General features: G+C 39.8%; 1 protein-coding gene across 1 annotated transcript; it reads left to right on the top strand.

Moving 5' to 3' along the window:
• The first annotated feature begins 10,041 nt into the window (after positions 1 to 10,041).
• On the top strand, positions 10,042 to 16,240 carry LOC311498041 (matrix metalloproteinase-20-like). The gene is made up of 10 exons (XM_084558475.1): positions 10,042 to 10,393; positions 11,054 to 11,292; positions 13,110 to 13,258; positions 13,525 to 13,650; positions 13,740 to 13,898; positions 13,988 to 14,123; positions 14,215 to 14,348; positions 14,619 to 14,775; positions 15,317 to 15,420; positions 15,934 to 16,240. Exons 1-10 carry the CDS (start codon positions 10,259 to 10,261, stop codon positions 16,032 to 16,034), a joined length of 1,440 nt encoding a protein of 479 aa, XP_084414601.1. The 5' UTR covers positions 10,042 to 10,258; the 3' UTR covers positions 16,035 to 16,240.
• The last annotated feature ends 483 nt before the right edge of the window (positions 16,241 to 16,723 follow it).

Here is a 16,723-nt window from a genome sequence, read left to right as displayed (position 1 = left end):
CTCATTAGCAAATGTTTAATTTAACATACTGACATGCAAAACCAAGATGGTGAACACGGCAACCAATTCCTAACACGGTCAGATTGGGAGATGCACTGCTAAAGGAGGAAAGAAAGGTATTTTTTCTTACCTTGTTCAAACCAGAGTGTGTCAGGAACGTCTGAATGCACTAGCCATTCTTTCCATGGAGAGGGAACAAGACAGGAGCAAGCTAGATTTCACTAAGAGCATAATTGTTAGTAATGTGATTACACTTCTTGTATAATAAATGCAATGGATTTTTAATTGCAGCGCCACTGTTCTTCATCTTGATCTACTGCACCTAAAATGAAATGATTGTGATGAATCGGATCATGTGGAGGAAATAATTAATTTTCTCATTAACCTTCCTATTGTCCTCTGGGTCAAATTTGACGCTGAACATTTCTGTATCACATAATTTGATATAAATGTGGTCTACTGCCCATGGATTCTGAAAAGAAGTGCACAAGTAATTAGTTGAAAAGAAGATGGCTAAAAATATGTGATACATTTTATTTTAGGTGTTGTAAATAGTCAAACAGATCAGGTCAGTTTTGACCTGGGAGGACAAACGTTGCATGGTTGAGAGGAAGACAGTACACGGGTTTTAAAGGAGTTGCCTTTACATCCAAAGCTGCTGGACTTATGGTAAACCACCTGTTGATCATCAGTGTGAAATGTCTATTCATTATTGAGTCATGGATGAATGTAGCTGTCCACAAATACTGTTCACTTTATCACTTAAGCAGAAATCATTGTGTACTGTTCTAATATGGAGGTCACTGTTAGTATTGCTACCTTAGACTGAACAGTAAAAAGCTGTTATTCAAAGCTATGGGACAATATGAAGTTAGCCTGTGGTTAGCCAGCACTGTTTGCGAGGTGTCAACATGTCAGCTAGCATAGTCAGGTCAGTGAGCATGCTAATATTAGCATTTTGCTACTCTATTACACCCTGAATTGGATTGAAATGTTATAATAATGAGTTAATGTCAAAGATAAATGTTCTGACAACGCAAAGTCACACTCTTCTTCTGCTTTGGAGTTGAAATTTAAAAACTATATGTTAGGCCGTAAAAGACGGTGAGAGCATTGTTCCATAGAACACGAAACTGAAGACAGTAGCTGTCAGTGTCAGCATTCAGGGCAAGTAAAAACATGCTGTCTGCTACCTATTCTACTCCATTAGTGTCCGTGAGAGACTACAAAGGCATGTAATTATTTGCTCCCTGGGCAACAATGGAATTCTTTAACAATGTAGAGGTTGTAGACTTAAGCTGCTGTGAAAGACTTTGGGTTGTAAACGAGCAGTAAAACTGTAAACTACTCTCCTAAATCCAGTCGTTAAAATGATGGTCTTGATGAATCCATATTTGGAATCATAAAAACTTATTTTTTTTAGAGTTAAACATTCAAAAAATTATCTTCTGTTACAACTGCTGCCAAATAATTTGACAGTGACTCAATTCCAGTCATTATCAGCATACTTGTAATGTCTTGTAATGATAATGTTTTGCGAGGTATGCACATGTCCCAGACAAGCAGCTCGGCTGGCAGAGAAAACACAATTGCACACACTGTTTTAAGAAGTTCAGTTTGCAGCCAGTTGGTATTGTATGTCTGTGGAGGTTCTCAGTCATCCAGGTCATGATGTATCCAAAAAAACAACAACAACAAAGCTGAAACCAAGACAATTGATGGGTTTCTTGAAGATGCCCCCACCACTTGCGAGTAACTTCTTCAATAAAGCTTGGAGTTGGGGTTTTTTCCGTGGGTGATACCCACCTGAAACTCACATGAGCAATAGCTGCTGTAGTTTGCTAATTAGTTTGTGGAACATCAGCTACCTTATGATCACTTTTAAGTCCTACACATTTCCTTTGCGTAGGATTTGAAATTTAAAAGTGATCAAATCCTACACATGTACACAATACACTATGTTTAGAATTGTACAGATAAATAGCTCGTCTGCATCCTATTAAGGATATCATGTCTGAGGTACAGCACAACAAACATCTTGACCACACACTTCAGCATCCTTCAGAAACAAATATTTTGGGCGTAGCATCACTGTTTAGGTGGTGGTTGACAGAGTGGCCCTGACTCATACCAGGGGAAGTTAGCAGTTAGGGGGAATTTTGCTGTTATTTTAAAACTTAGAAACACACACACACACACACACACACCCACACATATGGAAACACAGACAGTACTGATTTATGCTGTGACCCACTTTTTGTGTTTAAAGAGTGCTGTGTTCTGTAGTACCATGTTGACTTGTACGCTCCTACTCCTGTCGGTTTACACATACAGCATTTATTCAGCCCAACTGAAACCATTCTGATCAGAAGTTACAACTTAAATGTTTGTATGGAGGCTGAATAAAAAAATAAATAAAAAATGACAGAAGAATTACATCTCCCCAACTTTACCTACAACACTAAATACATGAGATTGATTGGGGTGTTAATCCAATTATTAGCAGAATAAACATAAATATAGTCAATTACACTGCCTGGCCAAAAAAAAGGTCACTACCTTGACAAATAGGTACGAGCCTCCTGTTGGATAATTACCACATGGACGATTATCTCTCAGCTGGCAACAAATTATTTAACTCACTTCTCATTTCTTAAACAACCATGTCGAAAGACACATCCAATGGTCGTGGTCAAATCATTGGCATGCATCAAGCAGAGAAAACATCTAAGGAGATTGTAGAAACTACTAAAATTGGGTTAAGAACTGTCAAACGCATTATTAAAAACTGGAAGGATAGTGGGCAACCAGCACATCAGGGTAAGAAGAGAGGCAGATGAAGTGATGCACCTATCATGCCTAGTGCCTACGGTACAAGCCTGTGGGGGCAATGCTATGATCTGGAGTTGCTGCAGTTGGTCAGGTCTAGGTTCAGCAACATTATGTGCCCAAAGTATGAGGTCAGCTGACTACCTGAATATACTGAATGACCAGGTTATTCCATCAATGGATTTTCTCTTCCCTGATGGTACGGGCATATTCCAAGATGAGTTTTATGAGTTGTTCCTAAACTGTTTTTGTGTGTGTGTCTGTGTCAGGCTGCATCCTGCTGGGGATGGCTGCCATCAAGGAGTGTCATTGCTATGGGGTGGGGGTGGCTGGTCTGGTCTAGGTGGTTGCTACATGTCTGAGTAACATCCACATGGATGCCAGGACCAAAAGTTTCCCAGAAGAACACTGAATTGTCACAAAATAATCAATGTTATATACTTCTCCTGTCAGTGGTTTTAATGTTGTGGCTGATCGGTGTAATCAGTTTTTAACTGGATAGAGGCTATTGAAATTTATCATTAAGAAGATTTTGGATCATATTTGGTCGTGTGATACTGTTTGTAATTTATGAACAATGTTCTTTAGATGATAAATGCTGGATAATTGTAATTGCACTGCAACCAGCCACAACTTTATATAATGTCCTTTATCTGAGGTTGCAACTGTGCTGGTGCACTACAAAGTCTGACTTGATTTAATCCATATGTAAGATGGTGCAAGAATTAAACAGAAATTCACAGTCACAGTCCCTGGTGTCTCTAAAGCTCACTCCTCTGGAAAGAAAATGATTTGTGCTTTAAAACAGATCTATGCCCTTGTTTCCCCTTTTTTCCATGCAGCTTTGTTTTTGTAAAATGCATGGACAATGTTCCCTAGAACAAAATGAATTTCCTCATAATTGGAAGCCATGTGGGAAACACAAGTTCTGTGCCTCCATGTGTTCCTAAAATGACCATCCAAATCAAATAAACAGTAAAAACAGCAACCAAAACCTGCTACCAGACATCTGCTTGACAAGATGCTTCACTTAATATTAACATGGCATGGCATGACATGACATGACACAGTAAGCCCGGGCTATTCAATTGGCGGTCCCCGGGCCGGGTCTGGCCCCTGAGGATTTTTTTTTTTTTACCGGCCCTTACAGTGTAGTGTAGTTATTACATATGGATAGTCTAATACAGCGCATTGGCTATGGCTAATTGTACATTCTCTCGTGCAGTAGTAGATGATATACACACGTCGGACCTATATTCCTATACAATGTCAATGGAAAGAATTAACATCAGGGCGCTTTATGTGAAAATTTACGGTAAACTTATTCCCAGGCCGTCTCCTGCTCTGTGACCAATGAGCTGACAGCAGGAACCCTGCTCATCTCATTGGTCGAGGTACTGTTGTTTGCGAAGAAGATACCGGAAGACAACAAAGCAACAACTTTTACTCACACTTTCTGTTTGAACTTTTCTTATTGCACTTTTACAAGAGGAATGCTCTGCTTTCTGTTGTTTTATATTAATTTATACAGTTTTAAGTTAAGCAGGACAGGTTTCTGTTAATTGTGTTATTTTGTATTAAAAATAAATTGTTGAATAATAATTTGTTTTGCACGTGTTTATATCACTCAAAAATATGAATCTAATTCAATTCAGGTTCGAGTCAAATAGTTCAAAACTCGTTTCACACACACAAAAAAAGCTAGAAAAAAAATTTACCACGCCGGGAAGGGTGAAGGCAACCGGGTCGGCTGGCCCTGCCAATGAGGTGTCCCTTATTTATTTTTCAGGGAGATGGCAACCCTTTGTGCATATGTTGTTCTGCATTTACAAAATAGAATACACCGACTCCTTCAGTATGTTGTTGTAATTCCTTTATTTGTTACCGTGATTCCTTTTGTTCTCTGGCCCCTTAGTTTGCCTCAGTTTCATGAGCTGGCCCCAATTCCCAATTAATTGAATAGCCCTGCAGTAAGCGCTATGGTACTGCTAGCGTGAGACGGGTGAACAGTGTGAAAGGGGCCGGTGTGATAGTGTGAGTGATTAGACATGGAAAACATGAAGTCAAAGTCCCACTGTACAGTCTATTTTACACCAGACAATATTTAATAGAGAAAATAATGTCCAGTTACTGTAATACATAATAATAAGCACATTAGCTCTGAAATGAAACCTTGACTATGAAGATTATCTTTAACTGGTGCACTTTATGCAAAAGTCTCTCATTACAGCTTCTTAAATGTGAAGAATTTCTTTTTCATTTAGTCCATTTTGTTAATACACAACAGGACAAAAAAGACGTAGACGCAGGTTGCATTTTTCACGATATTCTTACATTTTAAAGATCAAACAGCTAATCGGTCTGACAGACAATAAAATGCATCTATATCTGTAGCCATAATAGTGGTCAAATATTTGACAAAAGCAGAATATTATGTATTTTAAGGCACTGATCGTCGGGTCACTGATCCCAGAGACCCCTTGAATGTCTGCCACCAGAACTGCAAACTGATTGTTTTTGTCAGTGAGCTGCACACTTACACAGATGAACTGAGATCAGGTGAGATTATAAAAAACTCTCAGCTGCACTTGCTGTGTTTTTAGGATTACAATCCTCATGATCTTTAAATTACCACGCTTGGCCATGGAACACAATAAAACAGTGTAAAACCAAGACAGCTTGGCAGTTATTGTTTCATTTTAAATCAGCAATAAAAAGCAATATGCGTCACAAAAAAAACCATTATAGACAGAATTATCACTACTTTCCAACTGCTAGTTTCACTCTGTCCATTTCCAGTATATTGTGATGTAGTGTTGTCTCAGTCGGAGTTGATGAATCAGCCGTCCCACCTAAGACTAATATTGGCTACACTGGGACACATGACATTAATTATGTTATATAGAACCTTTCTTAGGACTGTAGTCTTCCTCCATGCACACTACATATTGGGTTGAACGACTTCGGATTTTTTTTAAAGTCGGCTAATATGGGGTGAAAGTCGAGTCGACGTCGACTAGTCAATGGCGTCACACATAAAAACACAATTTACGCTTTGCAACAATGAAATCTATATTCTTGACCTGAATACATATTGCAGCTTTTCACACAAAAGAAGCTATGGAGGCTTTTCTGCAAGTTAACTGAAACGTGGACACCGGCTACATGCCTTAGCCCACATCAACACCATAAACACTGTCTGACACTAATATGCATCTCTCGTTCAGCACAAAAAAAAAAAAAAAAAAAAAAAAAAAACGCTCTACAACCACAGCAACAATGTCAACCAATAGAACACAACAGTAGGCTACTGAACATAAACACGCTTATTAATAATGTGCGCTGCAGATCAGCACCGCCAATAGCATTAATAGTAGACTTCAGCGTGTTGTAGGCTATAATATAATGTAGTCGAGATTAAAAAATAAATAAATAAATAAGCGGTATATTTTTTGAAGGTCTAATAACTTTAGACAATGAAATTAAGCAAACAGATTAGTCCCTCCTCTCTGTTACCGCAGGGTGTTTGAAGACGTTGTTGACTGCTGTTGAGAGGATTTGGACCGTTCCTCTGCTAGCGTTAGCGGATGCCTTTTCAGATGAGTGTGCAAATTGCAGTGGTACCTTTGTTGTATTTCAGGACTGACATGTCATGGTAGAATGGGCTTCATCTTTAGTGAAGTATTTCCACACACTTGATAAACCGCTGCTAGTTTGCTGGAATGACCGACTGGGATCTTGACCTGTCTTCTCGAAGGCGCCCGTGTTGTTGTAGTCAACTTCCTGCTTAAAGCGTCATGGCACAGCAGTAAAGTCAACTAGTCGACTAATCGGTAGGCTACTAGTCCTGCTACATATACAGAACTGCTAAAAAGCAAAAATTGAAGTTCCCTCATCATCATTTTTCGTCAAACTTTCTCTGCCACAGCAGAGAGGCCTGGCCTGGCTGTGGATGCATGACTGTGCTACTTATTGGGTTATTCCCTTCTGTGAACTCTGTTTGCTCCTTCACAGTACAGCACTTATTTTAACATGCTCTGTCACTGTTGGTCATTACCTTTTGGAACGAGACTGTAGAAGGATGATATGAGACAGAATGAAATCAACCACTTCCCTGCTGGGGCATGGGGGACCTGAAGCAGGGTGCCAACAGTAGCACATGGAACCAGCGTTCAAATAAAAAATCCTTTTTACAGAAGGTAAAGGTTCACATTGAGGTTTCCATGGTTTGACCACATGCATTCAGATATTGTTTCATCAGAATGATCGTGTTAGGAGCTATAGTTTTAAATGCAATTAAGCCTTTCCCCTTTTGAACCATGCAAAGAATCACCCTTAATGTGCGAAATTACATTAAATGCTTTTGTTGTGCAAGCTGTCTCTGCAAAATATATGTTTATTGTGTACTTTATAACACAGGCATCATAAAATAGGCCACAAAAAAAATCATAAAAAATGTACCACAAGATTCATCAACCACAGTAGATTTATGGAACTCATATTGTCTCTTCGGACAAAAGCATCTCCCCACTAAATGTAATTTAATATAACGATAATGGACATTTTCAGCAAAGCCACAGTCTGAATCAGCTCCATCCTGCAGTAAGGGGACCGCTTAGATTACACGGACGACAGCAACATTTAGAAATGATTATAAACTGTCAGTCAATCTGTGCACACCGCAGTTCCACAAATAAACAACCCAACAAGGTCTTGGCTTGCTGAGCAACAGCAAATCCAGAGGAAATGCTGGAATTCAAACCACAGTGGCAGCTGTGGTGTCAGGTCACTCATACTCAGCAGCATCTTTGAAATTAGATTTTTCTTAACGGACACCACAGGAGGGCAGCAGAGACTCAAAGCAAGAGTTTTGGAGTTTCAGTCAGTTCTGATGAATGCATTCTAATGTTACAGTCCTGCACTAAATCTTAGCTTCTTGACTGTTATAATGTTCAGTTTATGTTGAAACAGTGTCAGAAAGGTGGTAACTTAGCTGTAAGATCATTTTGGAGGCTGGAGATTGTGGTGTTGTTAAACTGGATTGAATTAAAAAGTGTTTCTGTTATTTAATCTAGTCCACTGCATGAAACAGGGTTGTCAAATATGTCAAACCACAAAATGAAAACAGAGTTGAACCCGCAGCTCTCGCAGTTATTTGAAACAAACGCTGAAAAGCATAACCTTCATGAAGATTTAGTGCCGGACTGTTATATTAGAATGCATTCCTTCACATGTGTATATAGTGTACATAATGAATTGGACTCAGAGTCTGTAAATGTCTCTGGTTTAACCACCATTTTGTGCATTTTGTGGCTTTTTTTGTGATTCAGCAGAATCTGATTTGATTTATTTTATTTTTTTTTCAGCTGTACATGCACAGTACGTGCAATAATACTAACTTTGACTCTCTGTCTTCCATATACAGTCTGTGGAAACTCTCAGAGGAACCAGACATTATCATTCAGACGTCACTGATGTCACTGACAAAAGTGCATTCTTATATCCAAAATATAACAATGTACATTTTGTTATTTTGAGACAAATAATCATGTCAGTGTTTATGCTTGCGGAAAAATGAGACCCCCTCCAGTAACGAACCGGACAGCACTGTGCCCCACTCATCTCATACCATCCGTTACGTATGTGTAGCACCAAAGTCAGATCAAGATCACATCAAGTTCAACATGTTGTGCATTAAATTCAAACAAGCAAGCATTTGTTTTAATCCGGTTTAACTGATCGTGTGTTGGAATGTCTACTGCACATTGTGGTCATGCCATTTTGAGTCAAAACCCCATTTGAATAGTTGAAAAATAAAAATACGTTTGGAGCATTTGAGTTGATGAGTCAGGCCTGACCTTTTCCAAAGTGAAGGAAAGTGATGAAATGAGTGAAGTGGGTATCACACTGACAATGAATGACTGATTGAAATTTGCAATCACTGGCTATGTTTATGTGTATTTTTACAACAACTTGTTGTTCTTCTAATACCATGTCCATCTCCCTCCCACAACACGCACCACCTAATGTTGACACCAACATGTGGCAAACATGTGCAGAAAGAAAGGATTTATTTCAACCACAGAGATACAGTAGGATCACATGTCACATGGTTGTTAGCACCTCGCAATCTGACTGAACATTTCTTCCAATTGGCCCAGTCTGTCCATCTGAGGTGGTTACATGAGGCCTTTTTGGTCTAATTGAGCTATTATTAATTATTAATTATGGATTATTGGTCTAATTGTTTGCAGAATTGTAGTATATATAATCTCGACCCAAATACTTGTTATTTAAGACTAGAATAAAAACATCTGATATGTAATATCTCTGGCACCTTGTGAGTGTCAAAGTGTGTGTTTTGGTCATAACAGAGGTGTTTCTATGGGTTTAATTACCACAGTAGTCAGAATGGTTTCTTCCAGGTTATAACCTTGCAGTCGTCACCCCTGCTTAAAATGACTTCATTACCCCGTCTGCACTCCTGTCATAAAACCCGAGCAACAGAGATTCTCAGGTCTTTCTATGAAAGAGGCCAGAAAAGTCAACTTACCCTGCAGAGGAATGCCGTTGGGCCCACAAAGCTCCACAATGACCAATCAACTGTAATTGTAGCCTGGACTGACCGCAGCACCACCCTTGCCAGTTTAGGCGTCCTGGCTGGCAGCCATTTTTATTTTGCGAAGGCCTTAAATTCCCCCCCTGCAATTTCGGCTCCCTTTCTGTGAGCTCTCTCATTGGAAGGTCTTACATGCATTTGCTAAAACGGGACAAGAACGAGCTTTGATGGCGTTATTTTGGGAGTCCTTGCAGAATGCGTGGGACTGAGCGGCAGTGTTACCCAGCTCATTGTGTTGCATCTGCCTGGAGGCAGTTTTCTTGAGATTGCCAAACAGAAGCTGTAGAGGAAGATATTTATTCAATATCAGAGCTTCTTAAATGAAAATGTCAACACATTTGTGCCACCCTCATTCACAGTGTCAGTCCTGAGCATATCCTGTTTTCTGTGTTGCCCAATGTTGTAGTTTCAGCCCTAATTTAGGATTATCTGTAAAGCTTGTTGCACCTTAAAATCTCCCACAAATTGCTGTGTCTCAGTCTGATTACAGTCTTCCATTTGCATTGAATTTAAATAAGATTTTGAAATTGGAACCAGGCACTGAATATTCCATCTATTTAAATCATCATTGGCGCAGACTTGTCACATGACAAAAACTGTTCAAATGTCATTTCTGTCTCTTTTTTTTCGGCTGTCCTTGGTTCTCTGCAAACCCCTCCCTAATTCCATAGTACTGTCTGAGGCTTCCCTAGGATTTGCATGTGGCATGAGTCACAATAACCATTTAAAAGGCTTTCTCATTAACCAGATCTTCCATCTCTATGTGTTTAACCTAGGCCATTACAATTCACGTGGCGTTTAGTCTGTGAAATGCATGTCATGCTGCTCTCCTGCTGTTTCCTGGTCCTGCTTATGCCCGGTCCATGTTTTACGGCACCCACATTTATTCCGGAGGAAGATAGCACTCCTTCACCAGAACCACAGGTTGACTTGAAGCTGGCCACAGTAAGTGCATAATTGCAGCATTACGAATGTTTGACACTGGACTGCATGTGACTTTATCTCTTGTACAATGCAAAAATTAGACCAATTTGTAAGTGTTTATGCCCCGGGGGTTAAGTGCACTGCAAATTATCCGTTATTGCCTACATTTAGGTTGAGAAATGTTTTTTATTACATTTGTTTTTGTGTGTGTGTGGGAGGCAGCGGTCAGAAACTGCACTGCCCTCTGTGTCCTTGTTGCTGCTATATTACATGCTTTTCCAGATTCTTTCAGCATCCTCGTTTTCTCTTTCCTCGTGCCAATTTCCTTTCATAAAACTATTCCTGCTTGTCTTTGAAGCAGCTGCCTGCTAAGTCTTTATCGAGTTCATTGTTGTGAATAGATTTTAGTTGTTTAGTTTAGTTGTTTAATTGATAGTTAATGCTGCAAATCTGATCGTTCGAGTGCTGGAAATTAAGACGTTTATACAGACGTTTTTGTTTCACAGAAATCATATTATTCATGAAATGGATTCTGCAGAGATTTATTGTGGTGTATAATCTGTAATGCATGTTGTGATAGAGGAATGAACTCTGTCTTAACTAAGTTGTAAAGGGCTGATTGATTTACCTGGCTTTTTAGTGCAAAATAATATTTAATGTGGATCTTAAATCTACTCACAGGACTACCTTCAGCAGTACTACAACCTGCAAATAGATCCCTTGGGACGCATGAAAAGGAGTGAGCCCTCCTTCACCTCCAAAGTGAAAGACATGCAGATTTTCTTTGGGCTCAATGCAACAGGCGAGTTAAATTCGGACACCCTGGAGGTGATGGGGAGCCCTCGTTGTGGCGTTCCAGACATGGAGGAGTACAGTCACATCCAAGGGACGAGGTGGAATAAGAATGTCATCACCTACAGGTACTGACTGTCGTCTTTAACCGTGTTTAATGATCAAGCTGCAGTCACTCCTCTTACTTTGAAAAATCTGTAGAATTGTAGTTTGTAAATGAAAAAAAGATATCTGGCATATCTGACCTAGAATGAACTTGCAAAAAATAAAACTGTCTGGTTGTGACTACTATGCAAACCCCACCACTATGTGAGAAACAGTTTTGCCAGCAAGCAATAAAACCTTTTGGCAGAAACAGGGAATAGCAGCTGTCACAAATCATCGTAGTTAACAGATTTTGAGGTTAGCAAATCTTGCCTTTGAGAGTTACTGTGGGTTTGTTAGTGTGCCAAGTTGACCATGCATGTTTCAACTTATGTAACACTGTCTGGTCCTTATCCATTTATATGCAAACCCGGTTTGAGGCATGCTTGCTGGATTACTTACAGACAAGATGTGTAATTAAAGAGGAACCAAGAAAGGCAGTTATTGTCACTGTTTTAAAATGTGAGAGTTGAAGCTTGAAGTTAAATATGTAACTTTTGCTCAGAAACTGCAACAGTGGCCACTTTGGCCTCACATGGTAATTACAGGATTATAATGCATTAAATTGTTCTGGGCACTAAGGGCAAGTGGCGAACATCCTAACAAGTGCACAAAAATCACAAAATCATTACCTCAGTACAAACCAGAAATGATACTGTCCTCTTCACAACAGCAGTTTAGTGTTATGTGTGTTTCAGCTGAGGGAAACTTTACACAATTCTAGTTTACTAACTGCTCACCTTCCTGTTCCTTCCTAATTTGAATCTAGGCCATAAACAGCAATGACAGACACATGTAATTACTAAACTCATCTGCCCATTCAACGCAGTTTAGCAGTATGTAGTCAGAGTCAGTCCCAAGGCCCAGACAAACCAACGCAACCTCAAGCAATTAGCGGCAACGACACATTGCCCGTGTCTGGACCAAAATGTTGTCCTTGAACACACCACAAACAAAATAGCCAACAGCCAACTGGCGCATCGATTCTGTAGCTACGTGAGAAGACATAACCAGCAGGTGGCAGTATGCATAATTTAAACAAGGGAAAAGGAAACATAGGGTTATCTGTGGACCTGGAAAGCCTGTAAGAGCTACAGTCATAGAGAGCTTGCCTCTCCTGAATCATCATGATGAGTTGGTCAATAGTGTATTCATTCTAGATGATCATGACTTTATGAAATTATTTTTGTATTTGAACGTTCAGATGAGACGAAGATGTAAAATATATATACAAAAAAACATGCTGAATCAGCTGAAAAGCTGTAGAGAGGGGGACGGCTAGCGCCAACGCTGTGGGACACTCTCCAAAGGCTAGGGCCACTGGTATGGCGTGTCAGGGCCCTGAGATGTTTTCTCATAAGTAGAGTGAAGCAGACGCTAAATCTCTGTAGATATGGACTAAGTTAAACTAGTGAATGCACAACTGTGCAAACACAGCAAATTGTCAAGTAAGTGCAACAAAACAAAACATGCAGAGCAAGACAGCTGATATGACTTACTATCCCTTGCATCTTTGGGAACCCTTATCAACCCTTGTATTTTAGAATACCAAGCCAACATCCTCTTAAAGGTATTTTAAATCCCATAGTCGGTGTAACAAAAGATAGATTTTTTAAATTTGCTAATTTTTGATATAATTTAGACATGGTTGCATAATAAGATACAGCATATGGCCCATGATTTAAAAAGGATCAAACATTGACATAAGGTGCTGTCAATGATTTGTTTCTCTTGTTATGCAAAATAGTATTTTGTGTTGACTATGATATTAATCAGCAACATGAATTTGCTGCTGTTGCAGCATTGGCAGGTACACGAGAGATTTACCCCGCTCCACTGTAGACTCTCTGATTGACTCAGCTTTCAGCGTTTGGGCCAGAGCCAGCGGTCTGACATTCGTCAGGTCACACACTGGTAGCGCTGACATCATAGTGGAGTTTGTGACCAATGGTGAGTTTGTCTTTGGTTTCACACAATACTCTGACACATAAAAAAAAAGAGTCCTAAGCAGATCTGTCAGTGCGTGTGTATACACATGGGGAACTTCAGTAGCAATTTAACTGGTAACCAAGGTAGCGTCATCATTCACTGGCTGCTGATCTAGACGGACTCGTTTAGATGAGGTGAACAGAACCCTGTAATTTCATTGTGGCATGAGAGAAAATGGTTTTCTCTGCGGTTTCTATTTCATGTTTGGCCTGAATTATATCATGTAGCACACGGAGACTTGTATCCCTTTGACGGACCGAGAGGAACACTGGCTCATGCTTTTGGCCCCGGTTTGGGCGTCGGAGGAGACACGCACTTTGATGACGACGAGCGCTGGACGGCAGGAGGAACAGGTGCTGAACCCAATCACAATAGAGGGTGTAGGATAGAAAAACACAAAGACAACGTTTGTGTAAACATACTTTTCTTTGTATTTCTGTAGGTTTCAGTCTCTTTGTGGTAGCTGCTCATGAGTTTGGCCATGCCTTGGGCCTGAAGCACTCCAGAAACCCAGAGTCACTGATGTATCCAACCTACAAATCCTCCCGCCCAGCAAACTTATTATCCATGGAAGATGTAGCCAATATTAACGCACTTTACAGTAAACAGTTTTGATTAATCTTCGCATTTTATTTTATATATCCACCTTTAAGTAAACCTGATAGATACACTTGTACTGATGTGTTTTAGGTCCTGTCAGAGTTAATCTCAATCACGTTTTGAGGGGATCACTATTCCCTGGACGCATGAATGACAGATGTGCTCCAGACCTGACCTTTGACGCGCTGTCCACTCTTGGGGATGCCACCTTCTTTTTTAAAGGAAGGCAAGTGGAAAATAAGCTCACAAAGAAAAGCATATACTCCTTAAATAGTGGAAATTAGTGAATGTAATAATTAATTTATTTCTCCCACCAGATATCTCTGGATTAAACATAATAAGCAGAATGACATCAAAGAGGGCCCCATCGCCAACTTCATGCCCAGGATTGAAACCAGTATCGATGCTGCCTTCTGGATACCGCGCAGATCCACAGCCTACCTTATTCATGGTAACTATTGGTTGCATTACAGGCTTTAAATATTGCTTTTTATAATTATGATTGTCATATTCCAGTGCATAATTATGCAATTATTCCATTATTCCTAAAAAAATAATAATAATAATTTTGAGGACTAAATACAATATAAGAAAATACAAGTGTCTTCACTAAATTAAATTATCAATAGCTACTTGTTGGAGAACATGAATTTTCATCCACATTCTTACGTTGTACTGTCCAGTTAGACTAGAAAAATATGTGATATTTTTTCTTTTGTAGAATCCATGTTCTGGACAGTGAAAGGATCTGTTGTGAAGGGGAAGCCCAGGCCACTCAGCCACTTTGGATTTCCAGCCTGGGTTCAGGACGTTGATGCTGCAGTGCACATTGTGAAAACAGGACGCACCCTCTTCTTTATGCAGGATGTTTACTGGAGGTAAGGCGGCAAATACACAACATGTACTCAGTAACAATCAGTTTGATAGTAATACTAATGCAGCTACATGTGTTCACACATCAAGGCATTTTACATTTTCAGATTTTGAGTAATTAATTTGAACCAACGGTTCACCCTAGTTTTGCATCAGATTAAAACATTTCGCTCTGGGCAATATTTTTTCATTTATGAGCTCTGGGAAGTGGAGGCATTACAAAGACGGCAGATTGTATTAAATCACATTATACTCACCCTGTCCTCTTATTTTAGTCTAATTGAAGCGCCGTTTAAAATTTGTGCAGTATGAAACCCAAGTATAAAGACAGAGCAGAGCCAAATCCGAGAGCATGTGTCGAACAAGTTGACTCAGATCTTACTAGGACCCCACACGGCGAGCACAGGGTTCAGCCTGGTGTCTGAGGTTTTTGATGACGTGATCATAAAGTTGCAGCAGTAAACAAAATGTTTTGTCTGAGCTTCGAACGACGAGCAGATGATCATGAGTCACGGCTTCTGATGAAAGGGTGGTGTGTCTTTTCAGTTTCAATGAAAACCGGAAGGTCATGGATTTTGGTTACCCTAAGTATATCAGCGAGGACTTTCCTGGAGTGAACACCATGATAAATGCAGCTTTTTATAAAGACGGTGAGTAGATATTACACATAGTGTGGTATGTTTGCAGTGTAAGCTACTACTGTACTGAAATCTGTGAATCTGAAACACAAAAATATTCCACAACAAACCACAAAATATGCAGCATATATATATCAACAGGGCTCCAACTGGGTGATAATCTTGTCTAGATTTAGAATGTAGTATATTTCTGTCTGTAGCTTAAGGGGCTTCTGCACGCTACATTGTTATTAGTAGCACAGGAATGCTAATTTACATGCAACATCAGTTGTGTAAAGGTTTTACAGAACATGTGGTTCCCCTCTGGGATTCAAACTGTATAATTTACCACTTAAAATCCTTCGTATGATATACTGTAATTTTAACAAATGCAAGCAAAGGTGAATGTTTGAGTTAAAAGAAAGATACTCATCATTGCAATCATCATCATTATCATTATCAACCGAGAGAAAAAAAAAGAATGTGAACCGTTTCGTTTGTCTCATGAAGACCTGGCTCTGTTTGTTTTCACCTCCCTCATCTTAGATTTCATCTACTTCTTTGTGGGACCACAAGTCTACAAGTACAACTACACCCAGAAACATGTTGTCGGAGTTGAGAAAGCAAATTCCTGGCTGGGCTGCTGAAATGCTGTAGGAACCGCACACAGCAAGGACATTACCTGAAAACCTGCACTTAAACACCAAGAAGGGAAACGCATTGCACTTCTCAGTTTTGACTTTGACTGGACTTTTATTTATCACTAGTCATATCTGAACTAAATAAAGAATTACAACTAAAACCAGACGTTTGTGTTTTTGTGCAAAGTTCAAAGCATTTCTTTCGGTGGGTTGTTTTGTTTAAATCATTTTATGAGATATGCATGTGGTGCAGTCAGATACACACAGATGAGGCTGTGTAAATTAAGTTCACCTCACAAACAGCAGCAGGTTTTGACATGTGTACATACTATGAAACACAGCACACGCACATGACTATCAGCGCTACAGACAGAAAGCCCAGACATATGTAGACGTTTCATGGGGAGGTTTTTAACCGCAAAACCCTCCAGAAAATTGGGGCATATATGCCCGGCTGTAACTACCAGGATTGAGCGCTTGCAGGCCATGTGATTGCCCAACAACTTCAAGAATACTCCCATATAAAAAATGTGAAGCCTGGTGGGAATGTGCATTTAAAACATGGAGTTGTTGTGGATGTGGACGCGTGTTCTGGGCTCTCTGATGTTAGTGGAAATCTTGTGGACTCTACCCATTGATGAGGATCAGCGGCTGCGGCCTGAGGATGTGGAGCTGGCTGAGGTTTGTGGGTGGAT

The sequence above is a fragment of the Chelon labrosus genome (genome assembly GCF_963514085.1).
Source record: "Chelon labrosus genome assembly, chromosome: 13".
NCBI classification, from domain to species: domain Eukaryota; kingdom Metazoa; phylum Chordata; class Actinopteri; order Mugiliformes; family Mugilidae; genus Chelon; species Chelon labrosus.
The sequence above is the reverse complement of the archived record's forward strand: the minus strand, read 5'-3'. Positions and strand labels throughout refer to the sequence as shown.